At 38.4% G+C, this 23,251-nt stretch overlaps 1 protein-coding gene across 6 annotated transcripts in view; it reads right to left on the reverse strand.

Annotated features, from left to right (window-relative positions):
- LOC105920044 (RNA-binding Raly-like protein) overlaps nucleotides 1–23,251 on the reverse strand; it is a 117,057-nt gene that overhangs the window by 5,701 nt on the left and 88,105 nt on the right. For 5 of the 6 annotated variants that reach the window (XM_036138387.1, XM_036138384.1, XM_036138386.1 and 2 more), the window contains 4 exons: nucleotides 5,537–5,612; nucleotides 2,613–2,660; nucleotides 1,811–2,004; nucleotides 1,631–1,690 (listed from right to left, as the gene is read on the reverse strand). In XM_036138387.1, coding sequence (XP_035994280.1) covers nucleotides 1,631–1,690; nucleotides 1,811–2,004; nucleotides 2,613–2,660; nucleotides 5,537–5,612 — 378 coding nt within the window. The remainder of the gene's footprint in view (nucleotides 1–1,630; nucleotides 1,691–1,810; nucleotides 2,005–2,612; nucleotides 2,661–5,536; nucleotides 5,613–23,251) is intronic. The other variant, XM_036138388.1, reaches the window with a different exon arrangement.

Genomic DNA, 23,251 nt, shown 5'->3' on the forward strand with positions numbered 1-23,251 from the left:
TTTGATTTGGTTTGATATGATAAGGACAGTAGGGGAGGGGTCCAAAGCCCAAGTGGATGGCTTCGTTCTTTTAATGAAGCGTTCAACATTACTCTGCATCAAGTTCATCAAAGCAGCTTTATTTATAGATAAATAAAAGGCAGTGGAGGAACTGGATGTCTGGAGAGCTGAGAACAGATTTAACAGTTTTATTTTTGTCTTTGAAAAAGGTGAGGAGGTTATTGCACAGTTGTTTAGAGTAATCAATGTGAACTTAGTCTTGAGGGTTGAGAAGGTATTTCTTTGTGGAGAAGAGTTGCTTAGAATGCCCTGCCCTGTTATTGATGATGTTAAAATAGTAGTTTAATCATGCATCATGGAGGGATTTTGCATAGACCTTTTGATGGTCTCTGTATGCCAATTTAGACCTGAGACGCATCTCAATGACACGGCCAATTGTCTTATTTTTTTGCGTAACTCCCCAGGTATACCAGGGTGCAGAATGAGAGAAGGACATCAGTCTTGATTTGAGAAGGGAAAGATGATCCAGAAGGCAGCAGAGAGAACTGTAATAGTAATCCACTGATTCACAGACTGATGAATGGATCACAGAGGCCTTAGAATGGGACTTATGGGTCAATATAGATTTGACATTTGGAATTTGAGAGGGGGGATATAGAGGATATTTCCAAAGACATGACACTGTGATCTGGGACCCCCAAATCACACTACCACTACTACGCTTGAATATGCTTATGTTACTCTTTTTCTAAAAGATTTTGTTAGTATATACAACTACTATACGATATATAGTATAGTATAACAAAGATTTTGTTATTTTTTTACATAGCTACTGTGACTTGTTTTTACAATCAACTGCTGACCTGTGTTTTTTATTCATTTTAAAAATCACAGCATGGGCAGTTCTAGACAGGGGACCAGGGGACCAACAAGGACCAGCACCCTTGTACAACTGGTGCTGGCCCTTGTTATGGCTCCTGTACAGAAGAAACAATACTAAATCAATTTCTTATGACCATATGCGGTGGCACAGAAATCGTAGTTTCATTTTCTACCTTTACAATTTTACTTTAACTGTGATTTCAAATGTAAGGTGTTGCAATTTTAGTTCAGCGATATGATCACAGTTTTTATATCCTAGATCAGGGGTCTGCAATCTGAAGTTCCAAATTCATCTATTAATATATTAAAAGATGAAATATTGCACAGTTTTTTGTTTCATTCTTTTGTTCTGTGAAAAAACACTGGCCCAGCAGTTTTATTTAAAAAAATACATTGTAGTTCTTAGTCAACTTTTAGCAAGCTAGGTAAAACAAAACACCATTTTCTTTCTGTAACATTTATCATACAAAAACCCGGTGAAAATATCAAATATGTAAAACAGGGCTGATGTGTCAGAAGCATCAGTTATTGACACTTTATGACCCATATTTAGATTTCCGACAGAAGCTGAAGTTTTAGGAATGTTTTAATCAGATATGCACACAATAAAAGTGAGTTTTATATCTATTTTGTTAGCATGATGAAAAAAATAAATAACTAGCAAAGAAATTTTTAAAATGATCAAATGCAGCTATAAATATAGGTAAGTGGCATCTTAATATTTTACTTAAATGCTTTTTTTACTTACTTTTTTTCATTTGCAAAGCCTTTGTTCCCTGGTCACACGATTTACTTTGGCGAGTACATTCTTTTAAGGAAAACAACACAAACAACACCAAAATTGTAGCAAACCATAATAATTAACTCTCTCTAGGCAAAGCAGGAAAAATTAACTAGTGCAATGAAAACGGGAATAAAGTAAACATACGTTTAGGGCCAGTGATTGACGAGCCGATGTTGATTGCTCGGGAGGATGAAGAGGAGGAGGAAGAGGAGGAAGAACAGGCCCTGACTGGAAAGGAGGATTTGGCTCTGCGAGTGGACGGGACGATTAGCCGGGAACGTTTGATGGGGATTACGGCTCGGGTCGGAGGCACAACACGGCCATGGTACTCAAAGAGCCTTTGGGTACAAGAAAACAAAGTTGGGAAAAAGAAATGTTGAAAGGATTCAACAATATAAAAAAAAGATGACTTCAGCAAAGAAAAGTCACTAATGGTTGATCATAAGCAGAAACAACAGTGCTTAGCTTCAATCGGTTAGACAGACTAGAAAGAAAGACTTACAAAGTGTCAAGATAAGACTATCAAAATGTTCAATAAAATCCAACTCAAAATGTCCAAGACATGCCAAATTTCCCTTAAAGCTGCATATTTCAACTCTCCTAGATATAAGAAACTAAGGGGAGGTAAACAAACCACTGAAAATGTCAAAAGTAAAGAACATTCTCTACCTCGCTGGCGCAAATGACCAGCCAGGGGACTATCTGACATTCAGCGGATAAAAGCATCATTAGTGAGCCCAACGGAGAGGAATAAAAAAAAAATTATAGAAACTCAGTATGACATTCATTAAGGCTGTGATAATGCACTTACTACTCAGATGGAAATGAGGGTTATTCTGTGCAAAAAATGGAAAATGGACAGGAAGGATTTGTTCACTAAAGGACAAAATATCACAGGCAAGGCACTTATTGACAAAGATGTGAAAGAGCAAAGCTTTTTACATACCTGCTGTAGAAATCATCTCTGTAGTAGTCATAGTCAAACTCATAGCCACTGTGAACACAAAACGGCAATTGTTTTTACTGTGTTGCATGCATACATTACGAACAAGAATAACAACAACAAAAAGAGAGTTCAAATCTGCAACAGTGGCATTTAGGCTGAATAATGTATTCATTGTTGATTTTAAAGAAAGGGGCTGACATTTTGCAAAATATAGTTGTCTCGTTAAAGGTTTTATTATAGGAAACACTTGATTTTAGCATACATGAGGTGTATAGGGACGTAAAATTGTCTCAAAAGCATGAGATGTTACTTTATTAATGTAAATGTAAATCAGTTCTTTTAGAACTTTGAGAAGCAGTAATAATATTGGAAAAACATCCAGTGAAGCCAGAAATTATTCATGCCCCAGGCAGATTTAGATTTAAAGTAATCTTTTGATTCTATCAACATGTTTCATCCAACTGAAGGTTATATTAACATTTTGAAACAGCCAATCCAGATCACCAGCTTGAATCTGACAGCATCTGTTGAGGAAGCTAAAGATTATGGTGATGGCAAGGAGACCTTCCAACCTGAAAGACTTGGTGCTCATTATCAAACAATTCAATTCAATTTTATTTATATAGTGCCAATTCATAATACATGTTTATCTCATGGCACTTTACAAACTCAACTGAATCAAATGATATAGACAGATTTGTCAAAAAGTTTTCTATCAAAGGAAACCCAGCAGATTGCATTAAGTCTTGACAAGCAGCATTCATTCCTGAAAGAGCATAGAGCCACAGTGGATAGTCGTCTCCATTGGTGATGGCTTTGCAGCAATCCCTTATACTGAGCAAGCATGAAGCGACAGTGGAGAGGAAAAGTCCCCTTTAACAGGAAGGAAAAACCTCCAGCAGAACAAGTTCAGTGTGAACAGTCATCTGCCTCGACATAAACATAAATCATCAACACATCAGTGGAAACATGCCAATAGCTGAGAGAAGAAAAGCATGAAAATTGGATATGCCATTCCCCCATAAAATGTTTAAAAAAAAAAAAAAGATTTTTTCCAAAACTGAATCAGACTTATCAAAATTATTTTGAATCCAAATAAGCCATGGTTATCATTTTGGGCTTCACTGTAGTTGGAAGACACCATTTAAAAACACAGATGCATGAGAAATTAGATCAGCCAATTTTCTCCTGATCGGGTCAGATTGTTGAATGGCAGAAAACTGAGTTTTCTTTTCTTATTTACAAAGTGGAAACATTTTTGAGTTCTTACCATTTTCAGTCAATAAATTTATCAGACCTACATGGCAGCCGGCTTGAATTTTGCAGGAACATAGTTTAGAGGTTTTTAGATCATGAAATCAACATTTTCTAGTCAGAGAAAACCAAAATGGCACTTTTAGCCCTAAACTCCAAGCATTGTATCAGGAGAAAAACAGACAAAACTCATTCTGCTCGAGAGTGCCCTGGACCTGAGGCTAAGAACATGATTCATTTTTCAAATAACCTGTAGCAGGAAGTCAGAATACTACAGGAGTGGCTTCAGCAGCGACCTGTAAATCTCCTTTAGAGGCTGAGTCAGGGGTCAAACTTAAATCCAATGACTGTCTGCTGTGGCTTCCCATCCAACCTGGCTAAACTAAAGAGGATCTGAACAGCCAAACTGTACACAATTCCCCCGAAACAGTTCTGCCACCCTATAGAGCCAAACTCAGGAAGACCTGAGGCTGTCCTGCCAAAGGCGCTTCAGCAGAATATTAAACCATGGCTGTGAACACTTATGAAACTCTTATTGTTTGACAGTACTCAGGTCGGTTATAAAGTAAGTCTGCAATGTAACAAAATGTGGAAAAAGTTAAGGACTAGGAATAGCTTCCAGATGAACCATGTCCCTGAACTGTCTGCTGCGTTCCTTGGTTTTCATGGTACTGTTTATGCACTTATGTTAGACCTCTGAGGCATTCACAGCCACAACTGTTCTTATACTGAGGATAATTGACTTCTTTAACATTAATTTAGCAACTTTGTAATGAAGTGATATGACAACAAATGCATTCCACACTTTCAGGGTTTTATTTTATTTCTAAAAGTGTAAAAACGTATGCATTCGTTACCTTCACATTTATGCACTCATTTGTGTTGATCACAAACAAATTCTTACTTAATGAGTAAGAATTCCAAAGTTGTGGAATCAGAGAATTACTGTAACAGGGAATTGCTTTTGGTTCAATAAAACCAACGACTGCGGAATAGACATTGTTTTGTGTTCAATCCAATTTACAGTTGCCTGGGTATTCAGAATTCAGAGCTAACCTCCTTTGGAGTTAACATCTTATATTAATACAGAGACAATATCATTGGATGGTGATAAGGAATAAGGATTTAAACTCTAATTGCAGTTACATTGGGGTTCTCACAGCCTGCTGGATAAACCTCGTCGGTTAACAGTCCGACCTGATCATTTATTCCAGCATAAATTAGTTCATAACAGCAAATTAACTAATGCATTAGTGGTATAAATACTTACAAGCTTATAGCTAACATCACCACCATTTGAACTATATTTGTTATAGCGGAATTTTGAGTTGAATGATTTATTATTTAAATTATAATACCAAATTATAATTAATAATAATAATAAGCATAGCCAATATACATGTGGTTTCATATTCTAACTTTCTACAAAACGATTCTTAAAATTACAAATAATAAAATGTGATTTGTATTATTTTTGTGCCTCACAAGGAAACGAGATAATGTGCAAAACAAACAGATTTAACAGCACCAATATAGACTTTTCTGTTCTTCATCATTCTCCTTGTCTGCAGAGTATGGACTCTGAGAAGAAACCTTCACAGATGTCTGAGCTGAGAACGAATGATGAAGTGAAATATCCAACTGAAAAAATATAAATCCTTCGCACAGACCTGTAGAGGGATGAGAGGGGTCTCTTAGAGGCCATCTTCGGCCTGTATGGTTTTGGTTCTCCTGCCATATTGATATCTGGAAGAGAAGACACAGTCATCATGCATTAGAATGGCACCTTATAATGCAGATAAAACTGTTATGGTCAGAAATCTCAATATCGCTCAATATCAGCAGGAATGAAATCTCAAATTGGGGTTTTTAACTATTTATCTGCACCATTATTTTTTAGGTTTAAATAATCACTAACATATAAATTCCAAGGTTTTAAAATAAATTGTGTGATTAAATTGTGATTTTGTTTTATCACCACCACCGTAATTGAGAGTTGGTTCCATGTTCTTAGGTTTGAAAGCCTCATCTTTACTTTTGCAACCATTCTAGGGAAAGATAACCCTTTGAACCTCTGACCATAACATAAATATTTGGCTTTTCCATGTAGATAGTGTCAGGATGCAGTTTTTGCTCACTGCATCCTGGGACTATTATGGCTCTTTCCACCTCTCACGCAGCCCAGCTCTCACTCCACCCTCTCGTTAGTTCCGTCTGCCGTTCCTAAATATCCCGGACTCAGTTCACCTGCCATCCTCCCTACTTAAGTTCCCTACGTCTGCTAGTCAGAGCTTCCTACGTCTGCTTGCCAGAGCTTCCTACGTCTGCCTGCCAGAGTTCCCCTCGTCGACGCCTGCCTGCCCACCTGAAAGTAATCTCTCTGCAGTGCTGCTGGTTTTCCTGTTACCCCAGAACTTCAAGAACTCCACCTGCTGTGCTGCTGGTTCAGCTGCTACTCCAGCACTCCAAGAACTCTTTCTCTGCTGGTCCTGCTGCTACTCCAGCATTCCTAGAACTCTCTCTGCCGTGTTGCTGACTATTCCTGGCTCCCAGCGTACTTCTGACTCCACAGCACAGCATTCGGCGGCTCTCTCTCTCTCCAGTCCTCCAGCATCTGCAGTCCTCCAGCTCCTGCCATCTATATTCTTCTGCTCCTGGTCAGTCAAGACTCTGGTTCTCATACTCTACAACTCACCTTTTTCAATAAAGCTCTAAAAACAAAGCTCAGTGTGTGGCTGTGTTTAGGTTCATCAAGATAAATCGTGACAGATAGTAACACCTTTCATTTGATTTCAAAGATGCCAGTTTTGGTGAAGGGGCTTTCTTAGATTGCAGTCCTCAAACCTTAATGAATGAATAGAATATGTGGGAGTCTGAAAACAAACCGGCAGACCTGGAAAATTTTTCAACCATAACTGCCAAGAAAATTGTTTGAGATGCAAAAAGAATCCACAAATAACTTCAGTTGACAGATCTGGAAACACACACGTGCTGGAAACAAGCACGGTGACGGATTCAAGGAGGCAGCAAAAATATAAATAAAAAAATGGGTGAGATGCACGGTCAAGTTGCCAGAAGAAAGGCAGAAAGCAGACAAAGCAGTCTGCTTCCTGTATGCCAAATGGCAGAGTGACAAACCTCAAAACTTGATGACACCAAAACTGAACTTCATTGTCGCAACCATATTGCTGCATTTGGAGGAGTCAAACGGGGCCTATCATACATAAAAGCATCCACCGTGAAAGACAGAGGTGGATTGCTGATGATTTGGGAATGTGGAATGCTAAAATGGTACAAGAACGTTGGTCAGAGTTGATGGCAGAATGACTTCGGCGAGTTTTCACAAAGTACTGGAGAAAACTTGAACTCATCCACCTCGAAGCTGCACATAGTATGTACTTGATCATTTCAAAATGACAAGGATCTTGAACAAGAGAAAAGGTGAGGGTTCTGGAGAGGCCATTTCAGTGTCAGCCCAAGAATTTACAGGATCTGGATGCTTTTTGCCAACATGAAGGGGTCCCTTTACAATCTCAGAAGTCCCCCACATGTACAACCAGTTCTAGCCTTTAAAAATCACAAGCGTTGTATACTGCTAGGGCTCAAATAAATAATTTAAATCCCAAAATTGCCATGTCCATGATGACGGCTTGTAAACCTGAGGTTATAAAGACTGGAATTATATAATAAAAGAAACAAAGAAATTAATTCTCTCTCTGAATAGCAACTGCGGAAAAACTCAGGAAAGAAATTAATGTCAAACTCTCTTAAACATCCATGTGTGAAACTTCACATGTGAAAACAAAACAACCATTTAATCCTGTTTGTTGGTCATTTAAGTGTTATAAATCGAATGGTTAGTCTGTTTCATTTGCTACATATATGTAGCAAAAGAAAAAAATATATTTAGCAAAAAAAGCCTATAAAAATTACATTATAGCATAAAGAAATATATCTAACATTATTTTGACAGAATAAAATTTCCAAATTCTCAATGTTTATCAGCTTTATAGGATCAACTACTTATTAGAACAGTGTGTGCATTTTAACAAGATGCTATATAGACTTATGTAATAAGAGATTGACAGGCCATCAGTTTGACTTAAGTTTAATCTTATGACAATGATAAAAGATCACTAGTAGGTCCACTTCTGAATGGCTCTAGAGTGGCCTAGTCCACGTCCGGACTTAAAGGTTGGTTGAGATGTTGTGGCATGACCCTGAACAGAGAATTCATAATCAAAAACCTCCCAGTCTGGCTCTATTAAAACAATTCTGTGAGGAAGAGTGAATCAAAATTCCTCCAAAGCAATTAAAAAGACTAATTGCCAGTTTTCTCAGAATGTTCTCTTAAATCTTCTTTAACTTATAATTGCATGTTTTAAACAAGTAAACTTTGTGTTAGATTTCTTTTTGAATTCCACAACATTTTCTGTTGACAAAGTTAAAAAAGATGTCCTCAACACGGGAAAGAAAACAAACTTTGAGACTTCTGTGTTATTTCAGGGGAGGACAGACACTGATTATACAAAACAGAAAGAAAGCTCAAAGTCAGTGTTAGGACAGAGTGAAAAAACAACAAAGACATCTCCTTTAAGTGCATTAGCAAGAGTGCTGAGACTGATCTGTAGGCTGCTCACGCCGCCCATCTTGACTGACATCCCTTCGCTACCTGCCAAGAACCGTGCTGCATTGAAGCCGGCACGTATCATTGCATTCAGTCTGTCGAGCTGGCTGTCAGCGCCTCCGCTCAGAATCAGCTCAATATTTCTTGGGTGCTGCTCAAGGACGTATACAAAAACACAGACAAATTTAAAAAAAAATAAATAAATAAAAAAAATCACTGATGATAAAACATCAGCAGCTCTGGAGATATGGCTGTAGAAAGCTGTCACAACAGGAACAGAAGCTAAGTCAATGTGTCTGAAGGTGGTACAAGAGACTGAGATTAGAATGACTCCTGAGTTGCAAATGTTAATAGGCTGAGGTTATGAATTAGGGAGCCTCTCCGATATGCTTCCATCTCTCTCAGGTGCTTCGTTTCTTTTTCAGCCTCACGTCATAATTTGCATGTGGGTCTTTCCAAATATTTTCTAAAGATTCTCTATAGTGCATCCTTCTTCATCTACTCACTCTCTTTAGATTGCCTGTATTTCCTCTTCCTGTCCCTAATGGACTAATGGAGTGGGGACGTGTCGGCGGCTCCAAGTTGCTGGGGGACAGCTGTATCATTATCATTAGGACAGAGGAAGAACTGAGTAAGGTTCACATTGTTAAAGCCTCCTCTCCTCTGGTCCCCTGCTCGGATTATTAAAGAGCGAGCGGAGCGTTAAAGAGCACTCTATGGTGAACACCCCCGCCGCTCCATCCCCTGACACACGCCAACACACACAAAATGCTGATTAATTACAGTCATTATTCTAATCATATACAAAGGTGGCATGAATATGGGTGTGTGTTCCTGCAGACAGACTTGTTGTTCCGGGTATCCATAAAAAGACTGAGACTGGATCAAGTGCACATGGAACATGTGTTGCTAAGCAATAGCCATTTAGGATTCGGACTTGATGGATATTATAAACTGTGAGCAGCATCGAGAGGAGAGTTATTTATGATTGAACCATCACAAATTGGTTGGCTGCAGCAGGAGCCCACAGCCATCAACTAAAGTTGCAAAAGACAAGTACAACAAAGTTGAGTCCTGTTCAGGACTCTGCTCAGGAAACATTTAGATTGTGCATGTACACTTACTGAACCCACCCCTTCTCCAGAGCTTACTAATGATATACTACTAATAATAATAATATCTGGAAAATCAGAAAATTGGTGTTTTCTACTTCATTTTGAAATGTTTCATGTTTGGACATTCCTTGTAACCTGGCCAGCCAGATTGATAATGTGTAGCACTCTCCACTATGCACATTATTAATCTGGGACTGCTCCCATTGAGTCTATTTGGAGAAAGGCGGGACATTCAGCAGAACTCCTAGCGCTCGCCTACCAGAGGTTGGTCTCATGACATAAGCAGCAGATGTCATGAGAAACCACAAGAAGGTGAGCTACGTGAAAGCAGATATGAAAGCAGCAGCTACGCGTCAGCTCTAGTTTTCGTCGCAACGTTATGTCCCGCCTTAAACCTCAATGCTGCAACATGATTGGTCCAAACCATTTTTGGTTCAAACACAAGCTTTCACCTCATTAGATCCTTGACCATATTCATGCACATTGGAGGTTGGGGAAGTTGTGCCAGAAATATTTGGATCTACTACTACTTTGCAGCAATCCCTCATACTGAGCAAGCATGAAGCGACAGTGGAGAAGAAAACTCCCCATTAACGGGAAGGAAAATACCTCCTGCAGCACCAGGCTCAGTGTGAACGCTCATCTGCCTCCACCAACTGGGGGTTAGAGAAAACAGAGCAGAGACACAATAAGAAAGCCAAAAAAGCACAGAAGCACACATTGATCCAGTAATCTGTTCTACATTAGATGGTAATAGCAGGTGATCTGTCTTCCCTGGATGATGTCACAGCTAACAGAACGCCAGAACAGGTGTACGTACTATGAAGAAAAAAAGAGAGAACAAAAAGGTAAAAGATGAAATAACAAGCAATGCAAATGGAGAACAGTAGGAGAACTCAGCAGAATGAGAAAAATAGACCCTGAACAGTATAGAATATGAAGTCAGCATGTGAATGCGTGTGTGAATGGGTGAATGACTGAATGTAGTTTGCAGTGCTTTGGGGTCCTCTGGACTTGATAAAGCACTGTACAAGTGCAGGACATTTACCATTTTAAGTTGTTCGCAATCTAGAACCTGTTTTGCTTTATTTAATACAGCAATCCCTCTTGACACTTTGGCTTGTACACATCTTTGCTTGTAATGTGAGATCTCCGGCACATTTGTTCAGTAGTTATTACTCCCAAAAATATATTTAATTCACCCATTCAATTTATTTATTTGTTTATTTTTCTTACCTGTATTAATCCTGTCTACTAAGATTGCAAATTACAACCTGAGCAAAAGATGTTTGTATCATCAGCAAATAATACACACTCCAATGCCTCAGAACTTAAACAAATCATTAATGCAGAAAATAAAAACAACTTAGGACCCAATACTGGCCTTTAGGGTGCGCATCAAATAACGTCCAAACATGAAGAACAGCAATCACCCATGTTGATTAAATGCTTCCCTTCACATAACACTTCACCTAGTTCAAAACATTGCTCCTTCAGCTGAAACATTCAATTTTATTGACTAAAATGTTGTGATTTAAGGTGTTGAATACTTTATTCAGGCCGAGGAATATTCCAACTGTGTTCTGGTTTTGGCCTATTGAGATAGTAATTTCTTCTACTGAGTCTATTAATGCAAGTGCTGTTGATCGACTGCCTCTGAATCCATAATGACTGTCTGATTAATTTCTGTTTGTCAATGAATTTATTCATGCACTTATTATAGAGGTTTTCTATAATTCTGGAGGTAGAAGAGAGACGTCTGGAGCTTGTGAAGAGATGTTTTTTTTTCAGTTTTATACAGAGGTATATATTTTGTTATTTATTTAGTTTGAAAATGTACTACTTTGAAATGTTAAGTTGAAGATGTATGTTAATGGAAATTATCTCAATTACTTGTTTCTGAAAGGCAATTAAGGTATTTATTAAGAAATGTCAATGATGATTCTTAATCTTTTTTTATTTACCTCTGGTAAAGAAATTGAATTGCAGTTAAGAAAAAAATAACCTTGCTTGAGTCATAAAACCAATTATATCAAAACATGTATTTTCAAGCTGAGGGAAAAGTTAGGACATTGGTTCCTCACCTCCTGAGGAATGTTAGAACAGCATAAATATGTAAAGTTGTTCAGAGTCTTTGTTACTGTAGAGGCATGTACTTTCATATCAGCCATTACAAGAACCTACATTGTAGCTATACTGTTGTGAAATCTTAGGATCTTTGAAGCATCTTGCTGTCAGCGGTCAGGGTTTACTTGGTTTGACAGCCGGATCTGGGTATGTCGATAGTTGTTTTAAATGTCCTCTGTCATGATTTGGTGATTTGGAGGTGTCTAGTTATGGTTTCATGTCTTTCTTGTCATTTATGTTCTATAAGTCCTGCCATATTCAGTTATTAGTTTTGCCGTTTAGGTTTTGCCATGAGGTTCACTTTTTCATGTTTTATAAAATAAAAACTACTACTACTACTACTACTACTACTACTACTACTACTACTACTACTACTACTACTAATAATAATAATAATAATAATAATAATAATAATAATAATTTTGATTGTCATTGCAAGGTACATCCCAATGAAATTTGTCCTCTGCATTGAACCCATCCCCTTGGAGAGCAGTTGTAGATTTGTGAGATGTTTTTTCTTGTTACTGCATTTCTTAATTTTTGCTTTCTAGTCAATTCTTGCATTCATTTTTCCCTGGACTCATGTGTTTGTGTCCTCTGTCAGATTATGTTCTTGTATTTCTATTCAACTCCATTTATGTTTATTTCAGTCTGTCACCCTCTACTATAGCCCCAGCCCATTTACCTCATTCAGTCCACCTGTGCTGTACTAATTAACCAGCATCTGTGTCACCTGGGACTCTGCCTCCTTATACCTGCCTCACACATGCATTCTCTGCCAGGTCGTCCAAAAGCCTTGTGTGGGTAGGCGCCCAGCACTGGTGTTTGTATTGCCTGTTTTGACCATTTTGCCTTGCCCTTGCTGGATACCTCATCGGCAGTGATGGTGAGATGAGACCTCGTGAGGCGTTGAACCATTTGAGCCAATTGCTTCAGCAAAGGGTTCAGTTCAAGAGGCTTAATAAAATCACCTAAAATCACATAAAATCACCTTCTGGCCGAGTGCATAATTACAGTCAGCAATATAAGATGTGATGCTTGCCTGTGTTTTTATCCTTTAGGGCCCTTGAAAACTATCAATAAAAAGTAATAACCATTCATCTATTTTATGTCACAACAGGAACAGAAGCTAAGTCAATGTGTCTGAAGGTGGTGCAAGAGACTGAGATTAGAATGACTCCTGAGTTGCAAATGTTAATAGGCTGAAGTTATGAATTAGGGAGCCTCTCAGATACGCTTCCATCTCTCTCAGGTGCTTCGTTTCTTTTCAGCCTCACGTCATAATCTGCATCTGGGGCTTTCCAAATATTTTCTAAAGATTCACTGTAGTGCATCCTTCTTCATGTACTACTCTCTCTTTTTACATTGCCTGTATTTCCTCTTCCTGTCCCTAATGGAGTGTGGACATGTCGGCGGCTCCAAGTTGCTGGGGGACAGCAGTATCATCATTAGGACAGAGGAAGAACTGAGTAAGGTTCCCATTGTTAAAGCTTCCTCTCCTCTGGTCCCCTGCTCGGATTATTAAAGAGCGAGCGGAGCGTTAAAGAGCACTCTATGGTGAACACCCCCGCCGCTCCATCCCCTGACACACGCCAACACACACACCGCTGATTAATTACAGTCATTATTCTAATCATATACAAAGGTGGCATGAACATGGGTGCGTGTTCCTACAGACAGACTTGTTTTCCTGGGTATCCATAAAAGTTGAGACTGGGTCAAGTGCACATAAAGCCTGTGTTGCTAAGCAATAGCCATTTAGGATTAGGACTTGATGGATATTATAATCTGTGAGCAACGGCCCAAAGAGGACCTGCTCCAGTTCAGGTCCTCTTTAAGCCCTCTTGGAGCCAGGTAAACATCACAGCTGTGATCATTTACCTCCACTTTTCCTCTCTTGTGTGAAGCACCTGTAGCATGTGTTGTACGTCCAAGCAATGGGTTTCTTATGAGGCAATTTTTTTTTGTTAACAAATAGGCTACAAACTGTAAACTGTGGAGGGGTCAATGGGTAGAAGTCATGGTATGTACCACATGCTAGTAAAAAGTCCCAGTACGCGAATGGGTAAAATTCAGAAGTGCTGGTACTGCCTACCGGTGCATACCTGCCCACTTAGAGCACTGCTTATTGAGATAAATCAAGTCAAATATGCCCACATAGGTGAAATCCTCCTCTTTCTAACTGGCTTCATTCTCTATCATCTCCACACTCATCAATCTTCAAGCTCCTCTTCTCATCCAAACTTTACAAACTGTCTCCAAACTATGAAAACACTTTTAAAACTCTACTATCCAAGCTATCAACATTCTATCCTGAACTCTCCAACAAACACCCACACTTTGAATACTGAGGCCTTAAAATACCTGTCAAAAACTCGCAGGCCATCTGTACCGCTCCCCAAAGCAGTCATGTGGTACAGCTGTGTAGCAAGGGCATCGGTTGTCATCATTTTGAGCTACTCCCCTAAATGAAACAAGCCTTGACGCGCACTTTGCGGATACGCCCCTTCCATTACTCGACACACTTCAAAGCCTTGGCTAAGCCCATCTCATAACATCCCAACTCATCGGCCTTCTGACCTCTGGACACGACCTTGGACTGCACTCTGACCACGATTCCTGCCCAGCCCCTTTGTTCTTGTCTGCCTTCTTCTCCCAGTCATCTCCTGAGCAACCTGCTCCACTTTGGACATTTCTCTGACCACACCTGACTTTGTTCAATTGTGTGTTTTTTTTTTATAATGAACCTTTAAAACGCAACAATCTGGTTTGAATATCAGGTTTTCTGATCTGCTGTTCTTGACAGTCCTCCACTTGTAGATCATCTTCCGTAAAGCAGAGTGGCTGATTTCAAAATGTTTTGCAACTTCTGTAAATATGAGACTCAAACAGCTTAAATGTTCTTTCATAAGGCTTCAGACCTGTTAATTTCAGTCCCTCTCATTTCCAACAGTAAGGAAAACAGAAACCTTCCAGTGTACTTCAGGGCTAAGTAAAAAAAAAATTAAGTCCACAAATAGTCAATAAAATAATTACACACAACAAAAAAGGTAAACAGCTCATTTAAATTCAGACATAATAAATACTCCCTTTCTTCCCAAACTATTGTTAACTATATTTAATAAAGCAGAAATACCTTTACTGTCCCACAGTGGGGAAATCTGCACGTGACTGGCAAAAACAGGTGGGTTTAGACACCAGACTTACACACATGATTAATTAATATGGAAAAAAGCTAAATTTAAAGTTAAACTGTAGATCAGAAATGAAAGAAAAATACTGTACAATTAATAACAGATTTTTTTTTTTTAATCAGGATATGCCTTAAGTGTTCAAGTTAAAAACTGAAAAAAATTATGACTTTATTTACAGAACGATGTAATATCTTAGTCAAATCTTTTGGGGTTATTTGCACAAATTAACAAAAAACTGCAAAGACATCAACAGAACCAGAAACAGAACCAAACTTTCTCTAAATTGACAGCTCTGATATGTCTCTACAGGTTTGTAGTAGAACCTGCTCTTAAAGTTATTTTCATTCTGCAGTGAAGGAGCTCTGCTTTGTTGTCCCCAACATGTTTAAATTAAAAAACAGATTTTTTGTTTTCCTGTAAAATAAACATTATTGGAAGATAAATATGTAGAAGGACAAATGTAGCATGCAATTATTTACATAAAATGCACCTTGTGCTAAAACAGCTGTGAAATGGGCCCGTGGTTTATTTGATTGTCAGAAGTGGTTATTGCACTGGTTGCATTGTTATGCCAAATTTTTCCCCTTAGGTGTACACGGGTGGGGTTCAATCAAACCACGTTTGACACCAGTTTTACAGCTTGACTTTTGTTGTGTTAAATCGCTGTTCATATAGACAACATTGACTATTGAAATGATTGACTAACAATCTAGTCAACATAATCTTATTACCTAATATTATTGTACATACAACCATAATATTATTGTAACAGAACACCGAAGTAGCAACTTTTTTTTTTTTTTGTGAGCTTATTAGCTCTGTCAGTTCTTTTCTCCTTAATAAAACATTTGAAGTGGAAACAATAATTTGTCTGATTCATCAATTAATTGTAAAAAATAGACCGATTAATCAATTATTAAAATAACTGTTAGTAGCAGCCCTATATTAAACCATGACTAACAAAAAGAAACAATGCTGTTGCTGCTGAAAAAGCAGGTTAGCAGCAGATAATTGCTGAAAAAGTCAATGCATGAGTGATATGAGTTATCCATCCATCCATCCATCCATTTTCTAACACATCTATTCCTTGTGGGGTCGCGAGGGGTGCTGGTGCCTATCTCCAGCTGTCAATGAGCGAGAGGCGCGGTACACCCTGGACAGGTCGGCAGTATATAGCAGGGCAACACAGAGACAGACAACCATCCACGCACACACTCACAGCCTTTGGAGAAGCCAATTAACCTAACAGTCATGTTTTTGGACTGTGGGAGGAAGCCGGAGTACCGGAGGGAACCCACGCATGCACAAGGAGAACATGCAAACTCCATGCAGAAAGACCCAGGGCCTTCTTGCTGCATGGCAACAGCGCTATACACGGTGCAGCACTGATAGGAGTCATTTGATGGAGAATTAAAGAAGCAATAAGGAATAAATCTACTGCAACACTAACAAAAATCATTCTCATTTGGGTGGGTGGAAGTATCATTCCCTATAAACAATCAGTCCTCTCCATTGACAATGTCTTAGCTGAGTTTTTCTCATTTGAAACCTAGAGGTTCTGTCTGGAACTACTTCGGTTCAGAGTGTAGCCTGTGTTTACTTCCTGGTTTCTGAGTCAATCATATGAGAGTTCCAACGGTTCCCAAAAACAGAGTGCAGCATTTGGTATTTTATCTTGGCAAAAGAGCAGTAGCCTGCAGACATGGAAGCTAGTAAGAGAAGCAGACCAGAAATAAAACCCGAAGAAAACGTCATAGATCACTCCAGTGTAAGTAAAAATTCAGTGAAGTTTCATAAAAACAATACACCATTTTGAAAACGGCATTTTAAATTCTCACTGGCAGGCTGTTGTACCGATTTGAGCCACTAGGTGCCAGTATTACTCCAACAATTGGACTTCTATTCTGAAGATGTTTCGCTTCCCATCCAGGACGCTTTCTCAATTAAAAAATGTCCAGAGTAGTGTGGAGATCCAAGCTTTACAGATCTGCCGGAAAGGCAGGTCAGAGACCCCATATGTTGCTAGGATCTCTGAAAAACTCAGGAGGACTTTCTCTAAACACAAGATCCCAGTACATTTCAAACCCACCAGGACTCTCAGACAGAGGCTGGTCCATCCTAAGGACAAAATTCCCAAGCCTGGGATAAGAGGAGTGGTTATCTTAGGCCTCAGAATAGAAGTCTTCAGCATAGAGGTCCAGCTGTTTTATTTTTTAACCTTTTTTGAATTGATCATGACCTGGATGACTGTTTTTTGTTAAAATGGGGGAAAAATACTAAATCTAATTGCCATTAATACGTTTAGTGTCAATACCAGACTTATTTTTTATGTCCTGTTGTAACTTTATCTTCTGGTTTAAATAAATTCCTATATGGGTCTTCCATTTAGTTTTCTTTTAATAGGCAGTTTAATACTATTATATCTCATTTTTCTTTTTTTTTTGACAATCTCTCATGAGTCTTTGTTGTAGTTTTATGAGCTATATAGTTTTTATAGGACCATCTGCAGGTTTATTAGACCTCAGTGTAACTTTAACCAACTCCAATAGAAAAGATGAGCAGAGTATTATCTATCCACCTTGGATCCCTGAAGAAGACAATCATCTCCACCTCAGAGCCCCTGACTTACTTAGCACTCATTCATATTAATGGAGTTGTGCCTCTGAGTACATTACTCTGCTAGTGCAGGCGCATGTGTCTGTTTCAGTTAGCTGTAAACCCCTCAGCTCCAAGTGCCTCTGGGCAATCCGGAGGAGTGATCATTAGATGGACTAGGCAAAGTGAAAACATAAATCTCAATACATCCAACTGATAATTCTGTTTGGTTCAAAGGAGAAATGCACAAAATTATCAGCGCTGCAACGGCTATCATACCCCCTGGTCTTTTTCAAATATTGTGAAATTATAGCCACAAACTTCTTTGTATTTTCTCTGCATTTGATTTAATAGACCAACACAAAGTTGTGCATGAAACGGATGGTAAAGGACACATGGTTTTCAAATGTGTTATACAAAATATCTAAAAGGTTTGGTGTGCATTTGTACTGATCATCCCAGAGGAAAACTTTTGTGGAACCACATTCTGATTAAATTACAGCTGAAATAACGTTTGGGGTATGTGTCTATAATCTTTGCACATCTGGAGACTGAAATTTTGGAATATTATTCTTTTGTGCAAAATGGCTCTGGCTCAGTCTAACTGGATGGAAAGCGTCCATGACCTTCAATCTCATAGTCTTGCCAGAGATTCTCTATTAGATTTATGTCTGGACTTTAACTGGACCACTGCACATTAACCTGGGTTTGATTCAAGATATTCCATCATATCTTAACTTCAGGTTACTGCTGGGAGGTGAACCTCCAACTTAATCTGATCTAAATTATTTTTTAAGTAAAGCTAGTCTTATTTGAGTACAATATTTGGCTACTTTATTTTGGTTAGAGGAGAGCTAAATCAGTGGTCAGTGCTTCTGTCAAACTGAGCAACTAAAGACCACTGATTTAAGATCACAACCAGAGATTTTCTGACAATTCTTTCATGGGGATTGATTTTGGCCAAGATGTGAACCTGATTTTCCATAGGCTTTTCTTCCAGCTTTTCCCAGTTTTTAGATCCATCCATCTTCCCATCAACTCTGACCAGCTTCCCTGTCTCTGCTGAAGAAACACATCCACCTGGCATCATATGATGCGGCAAACACCATGTTTCATTGTAAGGCTGGTGTGTTCAGGGTAATCTCCAGAATTATGTCCTAAAGGTAGCAGCACTTTTTATGTGAAAGGGAATGTTTTGGGTTTACGTAGGTTTGCAGTTGTGCCACTCTCAGATTTAATTATGCACATTTGGATTATGTTAATTAATTGGGTGACTTATGACATTGTTTAGCTGCCCTGGATTTTATTAATGGTTATTATATATATTATAAAGTGGGATGAACACCAATGCATGCGGCGCTTTTCAGATTTTTATTGCAGACCATGTATCATTTTTCTTCCACTTTACTTGATGGGGGTTAGGGTTAGGTCACATAAAATCCAAATAAAACACATAAAGGCTTGGGGCAATAACTTGACAAAACATGGGAAAGGCTCAAAGGCTTTTTTGCAAGTCTCACAATTTGTAGTATGAACTTTGATACATTTATTTTTTGTTGTAAAAACTTTTTTATATTTATGCATTTTTCTGCAGCACCCTTCATCCAACACAAATGTCTACTACAGAAGACTAATAAAGAAACGTTGAACCTTGAAAGCTCTGTGGCCATTTCTGCTAAGCCAAGCACAACTTCCATATGAGTTACTTTGACATTGGCAATTAGACTTTAGGCCTTTTCCCAGTATCTTTCTCCTCGAGTTGTTCAGGCAAAGTGATGCAGCAGTGTACTGACGAAACGTATAACAGTCAAGCCACCTTGAGTGTTCTGGTAAATGCTGTTTGGGAAATAAAAAGGGGGGGGGAGGATGTTTTCCTTCCTCCTCTTTAGGCAAAACACAATCTTTTGGCAGAAAATGCATCACTTCTGGCACTGAGCAAACTCCATCGCCTCAATGACACGCATCCTGAGAGCGGGTGAGCTGTGTTTGATTAAGAGATCATCCGGGGTACCTGCATGAATACAAATGTGCATCTGAGAGACGCCCGGCATGACACCGCTCCACAGATTCCATCTACAGCCTGTAAATCTGACAGTCGGGACTTGTATTAATCTCCCATCACGCCTCAAGGGCAGAGGCCTCTTTTATTGCACCTGTGAGTGTGTCATCTCACTCAGGGCCACAGAGACTGACAGCTAAGAGGAGACGGCACAGTGAGTGAGAGTTGGCTTCAGTTTATGGTATAATTTTAAGTCCGTGTGAGCATGTGGACTTCTGATGTACATTAAATGTATTATAATTACAGCTTAGTCTTTCTAAGCAAAAGAAGCTGACTCATTAAACAGGCACAAATATATAGTGAATTATCCAGTCTATGAATGGCATTGTTTAGGGTTTTAAAAACAAATTTGAACCATGATTTTGTTTTCTTTAAACTGAAACAAGTATAAAATACCCTAGAGTCTAACCAGGAGAGATAAGAGTGTCAAACCAATCTAAACTGTGTATCCAGATACTTCTACTAAAATGAGAATATAGGCTGGTCTGAGGTTGAAAAACCATCAGGAAATGCACAAAAAACAGTCACTGGTATTACTTAGGATACTTCAGCCTGTGCTGCATCAAAAAAAAAAAAAAATATTTTTTTTTTGCTGTTTCTAAATGAAAAACTGAATCTATTCACAAATTACTATTGCTGACTATACAAAACAAATAAGTTAATTATTCTTTTTCCAATAAACACTGACAACACTGTGTCCCTAAACAACACCAGGGTTTTTATTTTGCATCAGTTTTGCATGGAGCCTCTCTTCCTTCAACCCCAACATAAAATTGAATAAAATAATAGCAAATTCAATAAAAGTGTTTTAGTTGCTTCAGTGAACTACCAAAGAAAGAAATCAAGAAAGCTCACAAAATGGTTTGTTTAAAAGTACAAAATGAAAATACGAAAAATAAGGTTTGGGTACAAAAAATGGGGTCTGCAGGAACAAGCCATATTTGGAGTGGAAGACACGTGTCAATATACAGTATGTAAACTATGAGCAAATGTTTCGAAGATGGGAACGCCACTGAACCGAACTGTTCATGTAGATCATGTGATATTTTGAAAAGGCAAACAGATTTTTTGGTATGTTGTGAATAGGGCTGCAAGATATGAGGATAAAAACCTTCAACAATACTGTTGCTGAATATCGCAAAGATTGTATGGCATCCATCATTCCATTGTCTTCCGCTTATCTGAGATAAAGTTGTGGGGGCAGCAGGTCCAGGAGAGAAAACCAGACATCTGTCTCCACAGCGGCATCCTCCAGCTCATTCTGGGGGAACACAAGGCATTCCCAGGCCAGATGGTATTTATAGTCCTTGCAGCAAGTGTTGGGGCGTCCCTGGGGTCTTTTCCCAGTGGGACACACCCGAAAAACACCAAAGGGAGGTGCCCAGGGCAAACCACTGCAAATGGCTCCTTTCGACGCATCAATGACGATATTGATTATGATTAACCACATTTTTTCACTATGTTTTTTTCCTTACTGTTCATCACACTGTACCATCTTTAGTGAGCTTTTGCATCTTCACCAATAAAAATATACATCTAGTGTCATCAAAGGCAGTGAAAATCTATGGAGCCTGCTATAAACATTATGTCATGCTAAATTTGCATGGATTGATTCTAAAATCTGTATGGGCCGCATACAGCTTAATCTGATCTCAAGAGGGCCACACGAGTTAACTCATTGCAAGATTAAATAGAACTAATAAATGTGGACTTGTTGTTGATTTTTATATTAAATTAATTTCACTTTTACACAATATATTATGAATAACCTCAGCGTTTTTAAGAAAATTATGTGCAATTTCAACAATACTTTTACTTAGTTAAACATTTACTTGTGCATTATGCATAAGAACTGATCACAGTGATTATACAATGTTGAAAAACATTTATTCACATTTTTTGGAACTTAAAAACACTGTCCTACATGACAAAATACATCAAACAGATAAAAATTAAGAAATGATTAAAATTTTTCCACACCTGAAGCTTAATCTGCAAAATAAAACACAACGCCCCTCGTGGACAATATAGGAACTACATATTTTCAATTAAACGAAGTACATGTTTTTTTTCAATAATTGTTTTATCATTCTCTTCCTTTTATCTCCTCTTTCTTTCACCTTTTGTTTTTTCTTCTTCTTGTTCTTCCTTTCCTCTCCTACTTTCCCATTGTAGTGTCCATATCATTTGAGATATTCCCCACATGAATCATAATAAAACTATTCACATTCATAAATCAAGCGGAGCACTATGGCAAAAGCAGTACTGCTCCACTTGTGAAAGTCAAATCTGATTAGCTCTTTTTGGCATTAAGACAACAATTCTTATTGCCACATTGCCAGACAGGACACTGGGAGAAAAAAAATTATTTATTTATTTATTTATTTATTTTAATAATGATAATGCATTTAGCCACAGGGCCGGACTAAATTGTTCGGCGGGCCGAATCCGGCCCGCGGGCCGTATGTTTGACACCCCTGATTTAGACGATCTCTCTTTGGCCTCCCTGTTTCCTCTTGGCATGTTTTTTATTATGATGCAATGGCTTTTATGTGAAATTCTATGACACACATGGAGCTCCAGAGCCGGTCCAGCACTTCCACCTATCCACATGCTCATTAATCTCTGCAAGCAGCTGGAAAACAAAGTTCCAGCTGCCACCTCCTTGAAGCCACTTGTACATCTGCTCCAAAACGGCAGCTGTCTCACTCGTGAGGTGACTATAGAAACATGCATCTTTGAAAAGCATCATTACAGCTCAACATTACACATATTTCATATACCCAAGGTTCCTACGCATGTTTTATTCCAAACTTCCATACCTTCCAGAATCAAATTTACAGAGTTCTCTAACCTTATTAGCCATGAATTATGAATTTATGGCAGATATTTCTGCAGTGAACTGGCTTTAAATATATAACCTCCAAAGAAAGATAGACAGAAAGATGAAGGAGGGAGGGAATGAACGAACGGACATATCGAGTCCTAAAATGCTGAAATGCCATAGTTTTCCAGACAGCTTGGAAACTCTGTGACTCTTCACTGAGACTTCTGCATTAAGAAGAGACGAGATTTGTTTAACAATTAGATCTCAAAACCATCAGAGCTAAAGTTTCATTAAAAATTTAACTCTGTGAACAAAACCCCTGACAGCAGTCAAAATTAAACTTGATAAGTAGGGAGCGCCTTGCCAATGAAAAACTGCCACAAACTTTTAGCAGGCTCTGGGTATTTTTCTTATCTTAGGGCTTAATCAAAGAGTTTGAGGAAATTCAAAGTTATTATTAATAAAATAAGTTACTGGAAAAGAATCACAAACAAACTTTGCTGCAGGTCATCTTCATTAAAAGAAAAAAACATTTAAGTCACTGGACCTCTTTATATACAAAGACGTCCAACTTACAGAAAGACAGAAAAAAACAGATTAGTCGATGTGCTGTAAATTAAAAAAAGAAATCTCCATCTTCTTTGATCAAGAAGTGGTTATAAACCAACCTGTGAGCACAAGGGTTTTGCAATGGTTTTAAGGCCATCAGATCATCCTTGAACTGTCATTGCAAACTCAAAAAGATCTTTGAAATAAACAAATGTTGACACATTTGATAGCAGTATATTTCATGTGGATTTAATAGACTAACACAACATTACTGTGTTATCCCTAGATAAAA

This window comes from Fundulus heteroclitus, chromosome 6 (assembly GCF_011125445.2).
Source record: "Fundulus heteroclitus isolate FHET01 chromosome 6, MU-UCD_Fhet_4.1, whole genome shotgun sequence".
NCBI classification, from domain to species: Eukaryota; Metazoa; Chordata; class Actinopteri; order Cyprinodontiformes; family Fundulidae; genus Fundulus; species Fundulus heteroclitus.